This window comes from Solea senegalensis, linkage group LG12 (assembly GCF_019176455.1).
Source record: "Solea senegalensis isolate Sse05_10M linkage group LG12, IFAPA_SoseM_1, whole genome shotgun sequence".
Lineage (NCBI taxonomy): Eukaryota > Metazoa > Chordata > Actinopteri > Pleuronectiformes > Soleidae > Solea > Solea senegalensis.
In genome coordinates this window covers 4,791,206-4,812,501 of record NC_058032.1, presented here as the reverse complement: position 1 = coordinate 4,812,501, position 21,296 = coordinate 4,791,206, and the positions used below count along the sequence as shown (strand labels likewise).

Below are 21,296 nucleotides of genomic sequence, written 5' to 3'. Positions count from 1 at the left end.
TGTCTCTTTTTTTCCATTGATTTCCCCTGAAAGCAAAGAGTGTAGGGAGAGAGAGAGAGTGAGAGTGAGAACTCCTGGAGACTTGGATGAAAAGCCCTTTAGAAAATCCGAATCCTGAGAAGGCCCTCGCTCTTTTCGGGAGCAGCTAATTTTCTGTTTCTCCACCAAACAGTGGCGTTCAGTGGACATCGCTGGGTTTACACTCGAGTGGCAACCGGTCGTGAAGTCACCCGTTTAGAGGCTTTAACCGGCACCGCGCGGAGGTTTTGCAACCAGTGACCGGACGCCCATTGGACGAAGGAGTCAGGAAAAAGTCAAAAGAAAGTTGTACCATACAGTTACAGAGTCGCCCCCTGCTGTACCTCCTGAGCAGTTTATAGATATTTGTCCATAGATACACAATTATCTGCATTTTGACTGTTAAAAGTTTGAAATGTACAAAAAAACCACTCCATATTGTCCCCGTCTTGTGACATCCTTCTGTTAGAGTCGAGCTAAATGTGCCATGAACCAACTGATGCTGTCTCTTTTACTGATATGACGCTGCTTTTTTTGCTCTTAATTCCTCGCTGCGTCGCTTCAAAACCTCTTGGATTAGATATAGGCTAAATTATTTACTGCACCCAGTCGACTGTATATGTTTACACGGTCACATCCGGATTTTCGACAAGCCAGCCTGACTCCTTCTGATAAGCTGTCAGCCATGCAGACGCAGAGATGCTCTGCAGTCGGCGTCAGCAGAAGTTACCAAGAGTGTTTAGCAAAGAATATTATGAATTTAGTGCTGTACTGTTGCCATAAATCATACATCAGCATCTTTCTTGGGACAACACAGGAACCACAAGAGTCTAATTTGGGTACGAAAACTGATTCACTGGCTTATGGAAAGAGATGCAGCGCCACCTATGGAGGCGAGTCACACGTACACGGCCAATAAATACACTGTTTTCCGTGTGTATAGTCCGATCGCCTGACTGTTTCTTTTATTACCATTTATTATTATTTATTTATTTATGTTACCAGACTTTATCTTTTTGTTTCTTGCATTTTAATAGTCTTTATTTCCTTATCTTATTTCTACTTTTCTGCCTTATCGGCTGCTGTAACACTGCACATTTCCACGTGGGAAGAATAAAGGATTATCTTAATTTATCTTGTCTTTTCTGCAAATTTTGCTTGCAGTGCAGCATTTTTCTATTATTGATGTGTTGACTGTTACCACTACCATAGCCTACTATACAGCGTTTTATGACTTGTTTATCAGTGCGTTAGTCTCATTGTGGTGGTCAGTGGTCAGCTGACGATCACATTAGGATTTATTTAGATTTTATGGCTGTAGCGAGTGAGTGAGTGAGTGAGTGAGTGCTTTTGCCCCTTTTTCCTTTCGATATCTGGCAGTTATTTATTCAACCGTTTAGGAATTACGGTACCGAGAAGCTGACGTCACAAAACGCTGGTGAATCTCGCCTGTGATTGGACGGTCAATCCACTGGAAGTCCTGAGGTTCTACCGTAATGACAAGCATAATGGGCGTAAAGCCATCCATCCATTTGTCTTCTACCACTTTATCCTCCACATGAGGGTCGCGCTTGGTTGCTGTGCCGATCTCAGCTGACATACGGCTGACAGAAAGGCTATAGTTAATTCTCTATAGTAATTTTCTAGCTATCACAAACGGTCTAGGGGTCACGGTAATGAGAAGGGTTACAACCGTGTTTCTATAAACCAGCGTGGTGTGTGCCGAATCCCAATCTCGCTAAGGGCACCAAAATGCATTGGGCCGGCCCTGGTTTGGGATAATTGAAGTCCAGTTTTGTAATTGGAATAAATATTGCGAGAAGGAATCTTCTTTGAGGATGAAATGTGTCATCACTGTAAATAACATAAACACCTCATACAGATCAGGGGAGGACCAGCACTTGCCCCACTTCACACACACAACACCACACTGTCCAACACCAAGACATTTTCAACGGTCTGAGTCACGGGGGGGCGTGGCTGTGCAGGAGCGTGATGGAGGCGTGGGCTTCCACTCAACAACAGCTGACAGTCAAATACCGGCAGCTCTGCGTGTGCGTGTCAGACACAGCGGAGTGGAGCCTCTGTGGAGAAGTTGCGCGCTGCTCGGAGGCGACTTTTGTTGCGCGCTCGGGGGCAAAACTGCACGGACGGAGACGGTGCAGGAGGAGCCGGATCACAGGATTCACTCATTCATTCATCTGCTCTCGTGGAAGTATCGTTGTTGCTGTTGTGCGGAGAAACGAGAGACGCTGCTGCACGGAGTGGAATGTTGTTCGTCGAGCGGAGGAGGATTGTAGCCTAGTTTGGACGAGGTGAGGTTTCCGCGCGTGGCGCGCACGGCGCGTAACGGCCGAGCATGTAACGAGACTGTTGTGGCATCAAATATGTGCAGTGAAGACAGGAGAGCAGGTGAAAACACATGCTCCTCTGGTGTCTACCCTGCCATTTTAGGCTTGACTTGTCTTTAATTTGCAGTGTCAGCAACACCTGCCTCGTGTTTTTACAAGTAAATGTTTCCTCTGATGTTTGGCATTCCGTATTTACTAAGGCATAACATCCACACATGGTATCACATGATTAAAAAAATCCAGTTAATGTGTGTTTATTGTGAAGTTGTGGGTAATTAAATGAATTTCTGTACTAAAAAAACATGAAATAAAAGGTAGATATGTTCCTCGTGCTAATGTTGTTCCTGTTATAAATGTTGATTCTAGTTTGTCATTTCACTTTCTTGCTGGATTTAACGTTTCAATCCCACCTTGTGGATTATATGCAAATGTGGCTGCGTATGTAAAACGTGCACCTGAGTCATAAAAGTGTCATTTTCTTCATCCAGCGCGTGCATGTTACCAGGTATCGTCTGTAATCACAGCTGTTTTCTCTCCCCCTCGCAGCCACCGCTGACGGCAGAGCAGAGGCAGCTCTGTTGCTTTCCAGTTGGACCATTGTTCCCGAGGCAGCTGCTCTTTCAATGTGGGATACAGTTTTGGTTCTTTCGCCAGGCTGAAATCCCCCAGGTTCAGGACCTCCCTCATGGCAGCCGTGCTCCTCGGGCTGCTGCTTTTCGCCATGCAGTCTCCCCCCATCCCCTCAAGACCGATGACTGACACGGGGCCACCTTCGCCTCCCACCCCGACACCCCCCGACAACGGCACCACCGCCCACCCAAACGGGACCCTCCAGCAGCTTCCTCAGATCATAATTATCGGCGTGAGGAAGGGGGGGACGCGGGCACTCATCGAGATGCTCAGCCTGCACAGCGCGGTGGCGGCGGCGCAGAACGAGGTGCACTTCTTCGACTGGGAGAGCCACTTCCAGAAGGGCTTGCCTTGGTATCTCAGCCAGATGCCCTACGCCTTCCCCGAGCAGCTGACGGTGGAGAAGACGCCAGCCTACTTCACCTCCGGCAAGGTCCCCAAACGCATCCACCAGATGAACCCCGACATCAAGCTGCTGCTCATCCTCAGAGACCCCACCGAGCGGGTGCTCTCGGACTACACGCAGGTGTTCTACAACCGCCTCCAGAAGCACAAGCGCTACCAGCCCATCGAGTCCATGCTTGTGAAGGACGGCAAGATCAATCTGGGATACAAGGCTCTCAATCGCAGCCTGTACTACGTGCACATGCAGAACTGGCTGCAGTATTTCCCCCTGCAGAACATTCACGTGGTGGACGGGGACGAGTTGATCAGGGATCCTTTCCCCGAGGTGAAAAAGGTGGAGCGCTTCCTGAAACTGGAGCCCCAGATAAATACTTCCAATTTTTACTTCAATAAAACGAAGGGATTCTACTGTCTGAGGGACCACGGGCGGGAGAGGTGTTTGCACGACTCGAAGGGCAGGGCGCACCCCCGCGTGGCGCCGGACATCCTGCAGAAACTCTACCAGTACTTTCACGAACCCAACAAGAAGTTCTTTGAGCTGGTGGGTCGAACGTTCAACTGGAAGTGAACGATTGAGTCGCGGTGATAATCTCCCACACTAACAATGACGGCGGCGGCGGCACGAGGCTGATGTACATTTTAAACTAAATCTATTTTTGTACCCAGGGAATATGATTGAGCCAAATATCAGGGCAAAGCGCAGCTCATGACATGCTCTGTTATTGCTTGTCTTTTTTTGTTCGGACACTTTTCTCGGCGCTCCTCAGCTCGTCGGATCAAAGCAGGAGACTCGCTCTAACATTCACGATGACGTGCAGACTTTAGACCGGTTACTTAAAGGCTGTTTTTGACATTGTCAACACTTTCTCGTTTCTCTTTCTCACACGATATGACGCGATTAACTTGTAACCACGTTTCTTAGGGACCTGCTGCTATGATTTCCTCAGTCGCTCTCGGGCTCACGCCATCGTCAGAATATGTACGTGTTTGTCTTTCTGTCACTCGAAATGTTCCTTTTCTGTAAGAGTCAGTCGTATAAAAGCTATGAGAACATCAGTATGATGGACTGTAAATAGATTTTTTAAAGTGAAGAATTAATATCATAATAAAGACGTATTTTATTTTTAGCCTGTCTGATGGTTTTTCTTTTTTCGGTCCATTCTTATTCATCTATTACTAACCTTCATGCTCGGATGACAGGTGTGTCTATAGGTTGCACTTACTGCCGTGGATTATTTTCATTATTGTCTCATTTACCTTCATCAACGTGGGCTTTTGTCCAGCCTGTACGTGCGTGCTGTCATGTGCACATTAAACCAGTGGTTCTCAAACTTTTTCTGTTGGGCCCCCTTTGTAACAATGTGTCAAGTATAACATTTATAGAATCAATATTAGAAGAAACGTTTCACTTTTCTTTCAATAATCTGTTGTGCAAATACCATTTTTGCTTTAGCAAATACAAATAAACTCAATATTGCTTTTTGAGAAAGCAGTTTTCAAATAAAAATATGATATAAATTATAAAATGTGCAATTAGAACTATAATAGTGTCAATTTTTAAAACAATAAATACATTTGGATAACAGAGAATACTTTACCAATATCAATAATTTGCTGTGCAAATAACTTTTTTTTGTTTTAGCAATACAAATGCTGTCCCCTGCCAATGTTTTGAGATACAACACGTTGTACATCATTGTTCCGTTCGGCTAACGTTGGCTTGTTGTTAGTTTCCGAAACATTGCACAGTTTTCTTTTTGCCCCTGTCAGAAACTTCTCTATTATCCAAACCTTGTCACCAGTGTAGATTCTGTTGTGGTACGTCACTTAAGTGAGTCCGGGTTACAGCGAGACCAAAGGTTCCACCTGCTAAACTTTAGTTAGGACTTGCGCCCCTCTGGAAAGTCTCCACGTCCCCCCAGGGGGTCCCGCCCCACAGTTTGAAAAAGGCTGCATTAAACAAAGGTTGCGCTACAATCATTAAGGATCTTTGCTGTGTTGAATATCCTGTTAGTCAGGTACAGTACACGCAGCAGTCTTTGTTCGTCTGATGACACAAACCTCCCGTGAAACAGTTGCGTTCATTTGGTCACATGTAGATTTAAAAATACACTCTCCTGAATTTAGGATTGGTGTTAAATTAAGAGCGGGTGAACAAACCAGGACAAGTCTGCGTTGTTTATGCCCAAGGGTGCGATCTTCTCACTCCATTTTTTTTTTTCCAAGGGATTATTTATTCCAATCTTTTCACTGTCTCAAAGACATTTTAGCTCCAGAAACCTGCAGTCGCGATTTCATATTTGAATGTGGCCTAGATTCACTCTGCAGCTGAGCTCGTGTCAACCTCAGTGGCCCGGAAATGCAGACCAAAGCAAAAAAAAATCTGTCTTACTCTTCTCACCCTCAGAGCAGGATGAATAAAATTCCCTCATCTTTCTGATATTTGCATCTGCATGCATGCATTTTTTTTTTTATGATAATAATAATAACGACAGTGTCGACTATCAGAAGAAAGAAAAACAGGTTGGGCTACAAAGTGTAGGAGGAAACCAGGAGGCAGAGTAAACAGAAAATGAGTGTGTGGAGGTGAGTTATGAGGTGCAGCTTTGTCTCTTCTCGTGCTGTTTGGAAATGGGCAGTGATAACGTCACACTGGTATGCTGTGTTTTTCTTTCTGTTGTGATGGTGTCATGTCTCCAGGTTGTACTTTAGAACCGTGACCTTTGGATGGGTGCGTTTGGAGTGACTTACTGTTCGAAATCAAGAAAATAAAACTGCATCATCGTCGTTGTTTCTTTGGCGGGGGCTTTTTTGCTTTTGAGTCCTTCCATTTTGTTTTGCAATTTGTCAAAAAAAAACCCTTGTAGAGAATAAAAGAGACTACGTCGGTTTGTTCAACCCTGTGTGGGAAAGCGGATGTGGTTGAGGTCACTCGTCACATCTTAGTGACAGTGTGTTGTTTGCAGGTCAGCACGAAGAGACATTTCCTCTTTAAACTTGTCAGATAGTTTCCTTTCACCTTTTAAAGGCCTGGAGAACGATATCACATGCAGCCTGTAAGTAAATCATCACACATTTCCATTGCAGAACGTCATTCATTCATCCATCCATCTTCTTTCCTTCCCATGTGACCCTTTGGAGAGCACATGACCTCAATGTGCGGGTCGCCCTGTACAGTGTATAAATAGATACAAGTAAAAATGATCATTTTATTTATTTAACTGATAATCATTGTATTATAAGACTCATTATCTATCTATCTTTGCAGCAGGAAGACCCAGGTTCGCGGCCCGGTCGGAACAAGGGCGTTTCTGTGTGGAGTTTGCAAGTTCTCCCCCGTGTGTGCGTGGGTTTCCTCCCACAGTCCAAAAACACGCTTCTAAATTGACCGCGGGAGTCTCTCTGTGTCCCTGTGATGGACTGGCAAACTGTCCAGGGTGTCCCCTGCTTTTCGCCCTATGCTTTATGTCCTATGATGGATGGACACATTATAAGATGGTAAGCCCGGAAGTGAAAGTTCAAGCTAATTTAAATATTAGAAACCACTTTGGGAAATTCTTACGTCTCCCACTCCATTGGTGGAGTGGGAGACGTACACTGTGAAATACAGAGAGAGAGTCGCGTAGAGCTGATACGCTTAATTAGGCATTGTGGGAACTCATTTAGTAATAGCGCGAAAGTAATGGACGCTCATTTATTTTGAACAGTTCTTTGTTCGGACGATAAGATCAGACACAAAACACATGAGAAAAGATATTTTTTCAATGATCTTGAGTGACTTTTTGTTGCTTTTATTTAATGCAGGCATGTTACTTGCATGTATTAACAATTTTATCTGCACTGGGATCTGAAGCAATATCGGCTTTAACGTTGTGGTTTTAAATATGTGCACGCTCAGTTTTCTCCCTGCTGTATCTGGAAACAATGTGAACAGTCATAAAAACAAGGAAAAAAACTAAAAAGAGCAGAATTGCTGCAGCGTGTATTTCTGTGTGCGACACATTACATTTACAAAACTTTATTTGATCCCATACTAACGTATATATACACATATATAAAAAAGATATCGATCACAGCAGCAGCGTGGAATCATTTCAGACGCCCTCGCTGCTCAACATCAGAGTAGCATCTATTAAGAGTTCATGAACGCCCCATTAGTCTAGTCAGCTGTGCAGCCCTCTAAAGTTTTACAGTCACAGATTTCCCTTAACATCACCTAATTAATCTCAGCCACATAATTAATTTGCCTCCTCGCCCCCCCACACACACACAGTGAGCACGGCAAAGTGGGGCTGCGACGAGGATAAATGGCCGTGTCCTCCTCCTCTTCCTCTGTTTTCCCTGCTTAAGTTTCTGGACTATCATGGAGTCAGCCCCCACACACACACACACACACACACACACACATCTCCTCCCCTGCCCCCGGCCCACACTCGTTGTTCCTGAAGGGCCTGTTTCCTCCAAATCACAATCAGCCATTCTGGGGTGTTTTCTAAGGATGATGTGAACCGATGGAGCACAGCCCCTTCCTGCAGTCACCCAGGCTGCAGCTCACTTTAATTGGAATAGATTGTTTGTCCAGTCACTGTGTGAAACCCAGCAGAAATAACACATGCATCCACTCTTTCTTTCTTTCTTTCTCTCCCTCTTCTCTTCTCCTTTTCTTCTTGTTAGCTGACCACCCCAGTTTGTACCTCGCATGTGAAATGTACAGTCGAGTCACAACATTGGAATTTCAGGTGGTAATGGTGCCACTTACTAAAAGGTTTATTTATGATTGATGCTTAAGTTATTGAAGCTTTACAGCTCAATTAGAGGCATTACTGTAATGTAAACAGCCTTTTTGGGTTGCCAGATTTTGGAGAATCCTCCAAAACTGACTGATCGCTTATCTTCTGTTTAGGGGCTGCAGGACATGGATGTTTGGATGGTGGAGAAATGCAGACACGCCACTGCATAGGAATTAAAAGCAAAGGTCCCTTTGCGATTTTGTACAGTGTAGTTCAGCTCGCCATGTGTGGGCCGAGTTACGTAAATACTACATACGTGATGAAATGTCATAGCAATGCCACAAAGAACGAATAACACACATTACATGTCATTCAGCGGACGCTTTTATCCAAATCGACTTACAATAAGTGCATTTCAACATTTGGGTACAAACAAGGGTACAACTCAGTGAGGCGGAAGCAAGCCGGTTTGCCGATGCAGAGCGGAGTAGGCGGGTTGGGGCGTAGGGTTTAATCATGTCCTGGATGTAGTCTGGACCGGATCCGTTTGTGGCATGGAACGCAAGCACTAGAGTCTTGAAGTGGATGCGAGCAGCTACAGGAAGTTGAAGACCAGTCGAGCTGCTGCATTCTGGATGAGCTGCAGAGGTCGTATGGCACATGCCGGGAGACTGGCCAGGAGGGAATTGCAGTAGTCCAAGCGTGAGATGAGCCTGGACCAGAACCTGCAGCATCCTTTCTGGCATCTGCTGGCCACCGTAGTTCCTTGATGCGCGTGGTAAACAGAGCGCTGAGTGTCACTTATTGTTAGGAAATGGACCTTCAATACACGAGAGTCACAAAAAGGCTGAATCTAACTTTCAAATCTGCGTCTTGCTGCATTTTGCCCAAGATACCCCAGTTTGGCTTTTACTGCCGCAATGACTGTCTGCACATCCATAAAAGATGAAACACTAAAGATAACGTGTAGCTTTGCATCACCCTACTGGTTTTCCTGGAAGCTTTTGTGCAGCGTTAACACGGCAGTCCTACCTCAGATAACGCTGCTCCTTTATGACGAGAGTAACCTTGAAAACAAGACGTAACGGGTAAATAAATGGAAACCTTTTCACACTTTATCTGCAGCATCGACATCAGCCCATTGCAAAGAGGAAAAGAATTGAGCTTTTAACGGGAAGGTCGCCAGTTCAGATCCCAGGGAAGGAAGGGTTGCTGGGCAGAAGATAAGTGCTGCTTTCTGTGTTCACCACTGGTGTGTAATAAGGATGGGTTAAATGCCGAGGTCAAATTCACTATCACTAATTACTGTATGTGTAAAAAAAAAAAAATTCTTTAATCTACCCTCAGCAGAGAGCGACGATTTGAAAAAAATGCAGGGTCTGCTTCTCAGCGCTGCCGTCCATTCTTTACCCTTTCAACACTGAACTGAAATGAAAGAGTCTGCGGCGTGGAACCGTTTGCCTCGTGGTTTATATGAACCTCGTTGTTTATTTATTTCATTATTATAACAATAATAATACATTTTCTTTAAAAGGCACCTTTCAAAACACCCAAGGATGCTGTACATTGAAATTAATATCACAATATCACAATAATAAAAACACTTTACAGGGGAAAAGTGTGTAGTTGGTTATAATTTGCATGCTTCTTTAAACAGGTGTGATTTGTGTTAGGGGTTAGAGTTAAGAGTCAATATTCTGGAGGTCAGGTGGTACGGAGTTCCAGAGGGACATTTACATTGAAGCATTTAAGCAGACGCTTTTATCCAAAGAGACATACAAAAGAGGAATAAGCTATGTAGAAAAAAGTCTTGGAAGTAAATCCACTAGATAGGCACAGTGGACTGACCGAGGGTGAGAGTGCAGAGGTGGATCCGAGTACAGAAGAAGGAGATCGTGCAGGGTTAGAGGGTGAGGTGGACAGAAGATGCTCTTGGAAGAGCTGGGTTTTCAAGAGCTTCTTGAAGACAGACAGGGACCGGTTCTGGTAGCACTCGATAGGTCATTCAGCGCTGGACCAACACACAAAAAGAGTCTGGATTGTTCCATGGAGCTCTTCGTAGGCTAAGGGTAACCAGTGGAGCTCACGGAACAGTGAACAGTGGGACAGTGAGATGAGGAGAGGAGGAGCAATGTGGACCAAGTGAGGTGAGGAATGGCCTTTTGGATTTTGAAAGTGATACAGAATTTTACTGGAAGCCAGTGAAGCTGCTGTAGAATGGGGGGGTTTGGTGATTAAACGGGCTGCCGAGTTCTGAACCAGTTGGAGCAAATGGCTGATTTATGAGGAGGACCAAAAAAAGAAGAGAGTTACAGTAATCAATGCGGGAGGTGATGAGGCTATGAACCAGAATGGCAGTGGTGCAGGAGCTGAGGGAGGGGCTTTGTATTTAGGTAGAAACATTAAAGAACACCAACAACATGGAAATACAGGCCACAATGTGTTTTAGTGGCAAGAAGGTTGCAAGTTTGAATCCTCATTGCATGCTCTCCTCTTTGTGTGCACGTGGGTTTTCTCCGGGTTTCACAAACACGAAATGTAAATATGCCAGATTATAGACATTGTGACAGGCTAAATTATATCTGTAGTCCCGAGACATTGATACATACATACACTAAAAGGTAACAGGACCAAGAATGAGTGAATCCAATCCAGGAGTGCATGAAATCTGCAGTCTTTTGAATGGCCATCAGGGGGCGACGCTGCTAGTTTCTAAAAGCAGTCTGTTTTAGCAGAACATTAGCATATTTCTTACTGGATTGATGAATCACTACGTTTAGCGTCTTCTCAATACAGGATAATATCCATTTTGTAAATGATGGTCCCGTTTAAATTCAAACAGATGATGAATAATTGAATGCTTTAGGATGGGACTATGGTGAAATCAACAGTCACAGTTCTATATCGCTCTCAGTTAGATGCATCCCTCGCTTCTTCCTCAGCTCTGACCCTTCATCCAAATATGTTTTTTATTTATATTTTCACATAAACAAGAATGGCGTCAGTCAAACTTCAAACCCTGGCCAAAAAAACACACACAATATTTTCACTTTGATCCATGTAAAAGGATTCCGAAATAAAGAAATCGGTCTAAAATTCAACTTGTAACACTACAAGCTTTTAGGTTTAGGACTAGCCAGAGTGGTAAATCAAACATTTCTACAGTATTTCATTTGAAAAGAAACAAACAAATGAATCATTTGGCTGTAAAAGAAAAGTGAAGGATTTGAGGATCCTTCCCATTTCCCTCGGTATACACAGAAAGCTATTTTGGTAGTAAATGACGACATTACAGGGAATGAATTGAATCAGCTAAATAAAATACCACAGCATGACTCAAAGTTATGATTCTCTCTCAGGTGATTACACATGTCATCAATTTCTCTGCATGCTTATGAGCGGGTTTTCTTTTCCTCTTGTGCTACAACATAACATTTATAACATTAGATCGGGAAAAATGTGCGTTTTACCTCAGAGTCAGAGGCTACAACAGTTTCTGTTTCTGAGCAGATACGACATACGTCTCCATGGCCAAAGACAACTCTCACTGCTAACCTCTTCATGTTGTGATGCATGACATGGAGGAAGGAAGGAAGATGGTCCTGTGTGTGTGTGAGTGTGTGTGTCCCTCATGTTGTGGGGACCTCAATCTGTTTACACATTATGGGTAACTAGTACCTAATACACAACTCCTTATATGGACATCCTGGGGTGTGTGTGTTCATAGGTCACATATTCAGGATTTTTAAAAATCTAATTTTTAGTAGTGATATAAAGTAGCAGTAATTGTGCAGAAGTCACAAAATGGACTGTTTTTCTTTGCCTTTTGTTCATGAAAACAAGCCAAGTGAACTTTGAACTGTGACGTATTTCCAAATTTCACACATTTTAAGTACTTTTTGCTCAGGTGTGTATATGTGGTTGGTGAAAATGATTTTTTATAGATTGTGCTGAAAAACAGGACATAAAAAAGCTATTTTGCAAATTCTTATACCGTCTGTATGTCCTGTATGATTAAACATAGTAATGGAAAAAAGCAGCTCTGTGTTCTAAGGATTAAAAAAAAACAATTTTAGACTTCTTGGTTTTAAAAAGAGTTATTTTAATTAGTTTTTAGAGCAGGTTTGCTAGTTTTTAGAGAGTATTTGCCAGGTGCAAGATTCAAAAAGGTCGCAAAAGATGCCATTTTAAAAATGTATTAGGACAAATGAAACACCATCCCTGAATCAAATATAGCAGTCTGCAAGAAAGACTGAAGTGCAAAATGTGCACTGAGGTTGTCACACCGAGACAAGGACTCAGACCCAATTCTACAACTCGGGAGACAAAGTAAGAAATAAACTAACTTTTATTTTCAAAGTGCAACAGAAAAACCCACTCCTAAGAGGGAAAAACAACTAACAAAAAACAGCTAAAGCTAAGAAAGAAAATCACTCTTTCGAGGGGAAAAACCACTCGAAAAAACAAAGGCTTGAAAAAGTCACAAACAAAAGTACAAAATCCTGACGAGACAGTGGCAAGGAGCAAATACTGATCATTCCTAACATGACCAGGGGAACTGGCAACAGACAAAGGCAGACACAGACCATAATATACACACACGGTAACGGGGGGAACAGGTGGAAACAATCAGGGCGGGGCAGACAATCATGGTCATGGCAGAGTTTGGATGCAGTTAGTGTGAAAGGTAACACACTAAAGACACACATGAACATAACAACATAAAGAAGAATAAATAACCGTCATGAGAATACATCACATTGTTTGTGAGTCTGGAGTCTCAGGAGCTCCATCTGAGGAAAAAACATCAGCAAAATAAACCCAATAAAAGACGAGAGGTTTGATTCACTTAATGAATGAATGAATGAATGAATGAAAGTGCTGTCTCAAATACAACAACCTTTCAGAATTGCAGACAGAGAAAAAATAAATACACTTCATATGAACCCAAAAGGATTGTGTATGAAATTCATTTACAAAGACGAAAACTGAGCATGTTTTTTTTGTTGTTGTTGTTGTTTTTTAAACCCTAGTTTTTATTTTTATTTCAGTTGACGAAAATGTTTTTTCAATCTTAGTTTTCAATACTTTCGTTAACTATAATAACCTTGGAATGGACCCACAAACACAAATATCCTGAAACAAAGGCCTTACTGCATGTTCTCCATTTGTGTGTGTGTGTGGGGTTTCTCCAGTTTCCTCCCACAGTCCAAAAACATGATTTGGTTGATTAGGCAAACGGGACACTCTTTGACCATAGGTGTGAGTGTGAGAGTGAATAGTTGTTGGTCTCTATGTGACCTCATGGAGGATAAATTGTTAGAAGTTGACTGAGTGAGTGAGGGAGTGAGTGAGTGAATACTCATAAAGCACCTAGTTAGATCACAAATCTTCCGTTGGCTAGTCTGCAGCTCTGATCCATCACATTAAAAACGAATTTGTGTACAGATGTTGTACACAGACAACATGTCTGTGAACAACATCTGTACGGCTGCATGCTTCCACTGTTTACCAGAAAACTAAACAGCGACATTTTTGCGGGGCTGTTCAAATTCATCCACCGTGACGTCACGTGAGCTTATGTGGACACTTAAAGTAATGTCGCAATGTAACTTTTGCTTCAAAGAAAACATTGTCTCTCTGTCTCTCTCTGGTCCAAAAGACAAAAGTCGGTTAGTTCTCCAGGCATTAAAACAAATGTTCTTCGCATACATAATGGCAGATGGTTCACATCAAAGCCAGATCACTTATGGTTCACATTACATCAGGGTGGTTTTTGTGTGCATGTGTGTGTGTGTGTACCTGGTATCCCTTATGTTGTGGGGACCTGAATCTGTTTACACAGTCATGGGGGACTTGTCTTCCTTATGGGGACAGAAATCAAGCTCTCATAACGTAATTGATTACATTTTAACAATTTGTGTGTTTGTACGTCGGTGAAATACGTCCCCTGACTAAATACGGCGACTGCTGGCCGCAGTCTGATGTGAAGTGGTGCGAACACACGAACGCACGATTGCTGACTTTGTCCGGCACATTAGCTTCATATATAAAATCCTCTGTAAAACACTGTGCTCCACTGTGCAGCCACCAACAGCACACTTGTCCCTCCGCGTTGACATAATACCGCTCTTCCTCCCTCGCCTGCACTCTCGCAGGGACAAGGTGGAGCTTGCGAAGTAAACTTACTGGTGGGGCGGTAACATTCGCGGTGAAATGCGCATGCTGCCGTCATAAGCGCAGGGAATTCAACATCGAGCGTTTTATCGCCTATACTTACACTAAGGGGGACCACGAAAACATGACTGAGTATTCTTTTTCCACACTTTGGCGACTGGTAGGGCCTCCAGAGTCCCAAATATAAGTATTAAAATGGTTAAAAAGTTGATTTTGCATAATATGTCCCCTTTAAGGTGAAGACACGTTTTAAAGCTAGGGTCAGGGTTAGGTTATGGTTAGGATTAAGCCAGTAGTAATTATGGTTAAGGTTAGAATAAGTCTCCAGGAAATGAATGTATAGGCCCTGGGATACTTCCGTACGCAAGTAGCGCGTTGGGTGCGCTTAGACAACGCAGGAAGTGGTCGCCAAGGATCGTGATCCGAGCCTCGACCTGGTTGATGCCCCGACTCCCCTGCCCGATGGCCCTTTCATCCGTTTTCTTCTTCTTCTTCTTCTTCTGTTCTCTTATTCCCTGCGTCTAGACTTGTACCGCCACCCGATGGTAAAGTGGGATACTACAGGACTCTGACGCATGAGTATAAGGCGCAAGTATACCAGGGGCTTAAATTTGATGTCCTCTGAGGTGATGGAAACCAGAGTGTGTGTGTGTGCTGCCTCGATCATAATAAGTAAACCATGTGTTGGCTCGTCCCCTGGTTCTGCACGGTGTTATGCTTCTCGACACACTCCCGTTTTAGGTCGGTGGAGAACAAAAACACACATTAACGACGCTGTGATTAAAGCTTCTCGCTCATAAAGAAGGCGATGACAGGAGCAGGAGCACAGGTATGTGCATGGTACTGGTCAGCCCTGAGGAACCATCTGAAGCAGCTTTTTAACACTAGGTCTGAATCTAGAGTGTGAGATTACATAAACACGGTTAAATGAATGAAACAAAGGCTGCTTTACTCACCCAAATGTTCATTTGACTTGACATTTGGCATGCTTTTATTTTACTCACAACACTCCAGTGAGAGTAACTGCAACAGTCGAGGGTTGAAGCACACTTCTTCTTTTTTTTGCGGCGGGTTCGTATCATAATGTTTATATCATATCCCCAAATGTCAACCCAGGAAAATGGAAAACAGGTGGTAAATGTGCTCGCTGCCTACGGACAGAATTACATTCAATCAGCGCAACCCGGGGAGGGAAATTTCACTCTGCCTCGTGCCAGGTTCTGCAAATAAAAGCGGGGAAAATCAATTGGCTGTTTCATGATTGACCAAATACCTTCACCCGCGAGTCTTGAAATCCAATGACCTGCACGGCTGATCTATTGCTTCTCACCTGGAGAGGAATGATGCAATCTTTTCACTAATTGAAACGAAATCGTTTAAAAATCTTACCTGAGTCAGAAATAGGTTTTGGTGTTTGTTTGTTTGTTTTTTACCAGAAAACATTGCTGTTTTACTTTTCTGCAAACCAACAATTACATTTGGACACTGTGTACTGCGAGAAAGTTTGAATGTTTCCTTCTGACAAATTGTTTCCTACGGGTCACACCAATTTGAGGTCAAACCCTCACAAAGAGGTGGTGTTTAAGGCCAGTTGCAGCAGCAGAACTACAGTTTGTGACACCGACCGCACAACATGAATCTTAACCACTGAAGATACATTTACACCATGAGGGAAAATGAGCTCACAAGTATCTGTGGTTAATTGCTCATCAAAGAGAACAGAGTGACATAACTTATGGTGAACAACCCTTTAACCCTTTAACACCCAAGCCTCAAAATGTCCTTATTTTGCTTACTGTAGCCATGAAGGGCCAGAAAATGTCCTGTGATGAAGTGCTTTTGCCCATTTTCCCACTCTGAACACTCATTATTTACAATTTCCTGCATGTGAAAAGAGTATATTAACAGTTTAAAGTCAGGAAAAACAAAAAAAAAAACACTGTAATTGTTATTTCCAATCACTAAACCTCAGTGGTGGTTTTATCACCTGAAAGAACCGTCTTCTAGGCATTTTGGATAAAATTCCCTGTTGTGTGTGGAGAGGGGGACACAATGGCGCTGATTTGCCACCTTCCTGCATCGGTGTCAGTGAAATGACCGTAATAGACACACACTGGCTTTGAAGAGCAACTTCTTAGCTTTCAGAAACTGTTGGAATTGTTCCGTCAGCACAAACTGTCGCATAATTACGGCAATGTAAAGAGCGCTACCTCAATTGTGTCGCCGACGATACGCTCGGTGTTAAAGGGTTAACTAATATTACGCATAAATAGAATTAGTCATGTGATAGTGAATTTAACTCTTCCTTATTACACACTAGTAGTGTACAATCACAAGCTGGGTGAGTAAAGCACTGATCAGACCCCTGACCCTTCCCAGGATTTGAACCTGAAACCTCCCAGTTACGAGCCCAATTCCTCTCCTCTTGGCCACAGGCTGAGCAAATACAACGGTAAGACGGAGTTAGACACCGATAAAGATGCTGCATCCACTGGCACCCGTGTTATAAATGCTTTATGCTTAGCGACAAATATGAGGCAGCATTTGCCGTCTCTTGAGTCGTTACATAACAAGAGAGCGATCTTGACCTGACACATTTGTTCACATAATATTCACAGAATCACAGATAAAGCGGCGGCTTTCTATCAGATATTTTCACCTGCTGGCCTTGTCAACTTGTCAGAGGCAGAATCTGAGCAGAACATCACGGACGTCTTACATTCCCTGAGACCTTGACACGCCGTCCGTCAGCCTCGCCGATCAAAACAGAAAACACACTTACCAACCGTCCTGAAGACCTTCTCGCACACAGCTGTCAACGTCTACAGGTGCTCCTTCTTCTGTCTCTCCGTTAGCCAACAAGAACAAGCCTGAGCTTTAACAGTCCCCCAGAGACAGGTGAGCGGAGAAGAGACGCAGCGAGGACATTGATCCGGTTGTGCAACGTGGCGCCGTTTGCCATAGGTCAATGAAATTCCATCGGCTCTTTGGTCCTTTTTGTCAATATTAATCTGAAACGTCTCTGCAGACATTGTCTTCCCGTCTCCCTCGGCCGCTCGTGCTCATGTTCAGAGGGCGGCTTTCAGTGAGGACACGATCACGTTGTAAGAGGAAACATTTGAAACAACACTTGATGAACATGTTCCGGACAAATTGAACAATGCCTTTTTCGTCTGGTGTCCTCAGGTTTATAGTGACTTCTTTGTTTGGAACTATACGCTCTTATCTCTCCTATCAGGATAGTTTAATTCCACTTTTTCTCCATTAGCATCACAATCGCTTTGATTAAAAAGTAGCACTTTTTACCTTTTCCCCTCTCAACTCTATTAACTCCTCAAGTTAAATTACACTTTTTAGCTCATTGAATGCAATGCATCCGACACAGTTGGTTTGGTTGTTGCACAAATGTGCAAGGATATTGTTTTTAATTACGTAATTTAGAATTCTGCGTCATATTTTACAAGATAACATAATCTACAAATGAACTGAATACAAATGTAGTTGAGCAGACGGTGCAATCAAAACTTTGGACATTTGGAGTAGCATTATAAATATTAAAAACTGCTCTTACGCGCAATTTAGTGCAGCATTTGTTGGTAATTTAGTCATTTTATTTTACAGTGCAGAGTAAAAACACACAGGCTGCTTATTTCCTGTCCACAGGATTTGCTTCAACTCCTCTGTCTCCATTTTGTAGGCGGTGCTCATAGTTTAGCTCGGAGTCAATGAGGCTGCTTTGCATATCGCCTTGGCAACTGCCGTCTTCATCATTAGGCTACGGTTCGGAATTTTACTTGATGGTAGTTTCATTCAGACCAGACATTTCGTATGGAAATGTGGCTCCTCCCTGCTTTGACAAAGCGAGGCTCTCGGCAGAAAAGGATTTTGTTTCCGAAACTCAAAAACAAGATCTGCATTAACATTTCAAGGGAAATAGGGAAGATGGGGAGATTCTAAACCACTTCCCAGTGGAGATGTGACAATAGATAGTCGGGTTTTTGTCAGAGTTGCACTTCAGACATGTGGATTTAAACAGCATGTCGTGCTTTGCTTGACTTCTACGCTGTTTTATTCCTGTTGTTCAGGTGTCAAAAAAAAGTTATGCTTTTTATTTGAACGGCACCGACTGCAGCTGTTTCTCTTCACATGTTGGAAATCACCAGGCAAAGTGGTGCCATGGATGTTTGCACTTCCATCCCTGCAGGTTTAATTAAACCTGTAACTCACATAACACGTTCACGTAACTTCTCCGTCTTATTTGTGAAAAAAATGTTTTGTCTGTTTGTTTTTGACGAGCACACGACACAGAAGTGCTGCTGCTGTGATCGCGGCAGCGTCTGTGCCGCTGGGCTGGTGTGTGTCTGCAGGAGTGAGGGGGGGAAGCTGTAGAGAGGCGTTATGTCTGTCTACCTCTGTTTCCTTCTTAATTTCACACACTGTTGAGTCAGCCTATTGACTGACTGCTTATGGTGATGCTGGCGGTCCACCAACTCTGTAGTGGAGGCAGCGCATATAACTCTTCCTTGCTGCTCCATTTCACCATGTTGAACCTCCACTTATTTAATAAGCTGATGCGAGGCTCAGTCCCACACGCCTGCATGTGTGCTGGAACTACCTCCCACACGGGAGTGGGTGTCTACAATGCACTTATCAGGGTTGTAGCTGAGGGGATCCCCACAAGGCCGCGTGTGCACGCTACATCTTTGTGAAGTGAAGTACATGCAATGTGAGGGCTCTTAGCACATCCGTGTCCCACGTGTGCTCAGCCCTTTTGCATCAAAACCTTTTTAGTCTTTTCCCCTGATGTTGCCAAAAAAATGTTAAGACTACGACTGGAGAGGAACAAAATGTTCTTCCACCTGAACACAGAAGCAAGAAAAACTATTCTTATATAATCTAAGGATGGCGGGCATCAAGGTTGCAAAGATTTAAGTTGGATTATGGGTTGAGCAAAGGAGAAAATTCCAACATTTGACCTAATAGTGTGACCACTCTGGATGTGGGTCATGCTGACTTTGCACCTCCTCCAGTTTCTGGGGCTAACGGTGAAAACTGCAAAGCTTTCCAAATGACAGACACTTGCCTCAGTGTCTGACTGAAGGCTACGGCTCCGTGTAAGAGGCCACATGTCTATTTATGGTGCCTTAAGTATGGTGTGCCTTCAAAGTGAAATACTGTTGGCTTTAAACCCCTGCAAGTGTAAAACATCTGTGGAAACTTGGCACGGACCCTCTCCAAGCAATGTTTCACTTCCATTGTAAGACGACGTTCAACAACATGAGCGAGGCAAAAAAATTCTGCACACGATTTTAGATTTATGACAAAAAACTGTTGTATAATTTCATCTGGACAGACGTTATTTTCTCTAATGACCTGCACCTTGTGGTGTGGTAACTGACTCTCTGACACATTGACACATTCTTGTCCTCCTTCGATTCATTTTCACGCTGCAGTCTAGACTCGACATGGCCTCGACGCTACGTGCTTGTAAACAGTTTTGTGATTTGTCACAAATTTGGTGTTTGCCCTTTCTCTGGATAGCGATATACCAATTTCCAAATCAAGCGACCAACTATGTCACGCCGGGACAAGGACTCGGACCCAATTGCACGACTCGCGAGAGGAAGTGAAAAATAAACTTGTAAAAAACTTGTATTTTCAAACTGCAACAAAAAAAAAAAACACTCCTAAGAGGGAAAAACTACTAGCAAAAACAAGGGCTTGACAAAGTAGCAAACAAAATAGTACAAAGAACAAAAAAGGAAAAACAAGGTATGAAAGCACCCTTAAAATCTCTTCCTCCTCAACAACTTTGTTGAATGAAGAAATTAAAGAATGTTAAAAAAGGGACAGCGTATAAATCAGGCTTGAACGTACCTTGACAAAACTGAATTGCATTTGCAGATATCTGTTGTAATCATTTTATTAAGATACTATAGAACTATTAGAATAAGCTGAGTTTAAAACAAAACAAAACTGCATGACAAGAAAATAAGACAATTAGATCCAATCTAAATCACCTGAGACCCATGAGGTTTCAAAAATAGTTTTCTACAAATCCTGCGACTCTTACCTCCCCTCAGTCTGGAAGTTTACTTCTCAGGAGGGAGATTCAATAAAACAACATAGACAGTAAATTGAGTCTGTCACGGCGGAACAGCAAAGCAAACTGAAGCTGCTCTTCCTTTCTAGGTCACCGGAATAAATAAGGCAAATCGGCAACTTGTAATCTGGTTGCTGTCACCTTGGACCACGACTAAAAGCCCTTATCGGCCACGTCAGTGCGGGAGCCATTTTGTTTATGGCGTGTAAACAGCGTCACACTGGTCATAAAAGTAAAATAAGGTGTTCCCGTGAGAAACGAGCCGTAGATTTTGACACGTGACTCATGCACCGCGCGGCTGATTTGGTTCATCGGGGGAAATGAGGTGCGGGAATATGTTCTGAGAGATACGAGTGGAAAATGGGGCCCCGCATTTCTTCCTGGTGACGCTGAGGGCATCATTGATAACGACGTGCATGTGCGAACAGCAGGGAGAAAGCAAGCAGCTGACTGTTTATTACACACAAGCTTCATTACTTTTTCCACATAGTAATAAGTGTAATTCACCAAGATTATTATCAGCAGAAGAAGAGTGAGGAGATCAGGTTTCTTATGTTTGGAGGTGAAGTTTCCAAAAGCAGCACACTCCCCGTTTGTCCACTCCTCTCTCCTTTTAATAAAACCCCTGGTGTTACAGGCCCTGTGGGGGAAGCTTCTAGCAATAGGTTTCTTTAACAGGAGAGAAAACCACGTCTGCCCCCGCGATTTGTTATTCAGTGAACCGCATCTCTGGAGAAATGGATTTACTGGCGTGCCCTCTGCAGAGGAATGAAGGTCGATCCCTACCTCGGAGATGTCATTTGTGGCGCAATGCAATTGTTAATATGCAGCTTTCAGGCAAAGTGGGCATTTGGAATTCCAGCGATGGAGAGAGCGAGATGA

The 21,296-nt window shown here is 43.4% G+C and overlaps 1 protein-coding gene across 1 annotated transcript; it reads left to right on the top strand.

Moving 5' to 3' along the window:
• The first annotated feature begins 2,066 nt into the window (after positions 1 to 2,066).
• On the top strand, positions 2,067 to 4,735 carry hs3st1 (heparan sulfate (glucosamine) 3-O-sulfotransferase 1). The gene is made up of 2 exons (XM_044039703.1): positions 2,067 to 2,333; positions 2,916 to 4,735. Exon 2 carries the CDS (start codon positions 3,055 to 3,057, stop codon positions 3,970 to 3,972), a length of 918 nt encoding a protein of 305 aa, XP_043895638.1. The 5' UTR covers positions 2,067 to 2,333; positions 2,916 to 3,054; the 3' UTR covers positions 3,973 to 4,735.
• The last annotated feature ends 16,561 nt before the right edge of the window (positions 4,736 to 21,296 follow it).

What these genes read in the sequence shown, in the direction of transcription:
- hs3st1 (XM_044039703.1), top strand. Translation starts at nt 3,055, where the DNA reads ATGGCAGCCGTGCTCCTCGGGCTGCTGCTTTTCGCCATGCAGTCTCCC.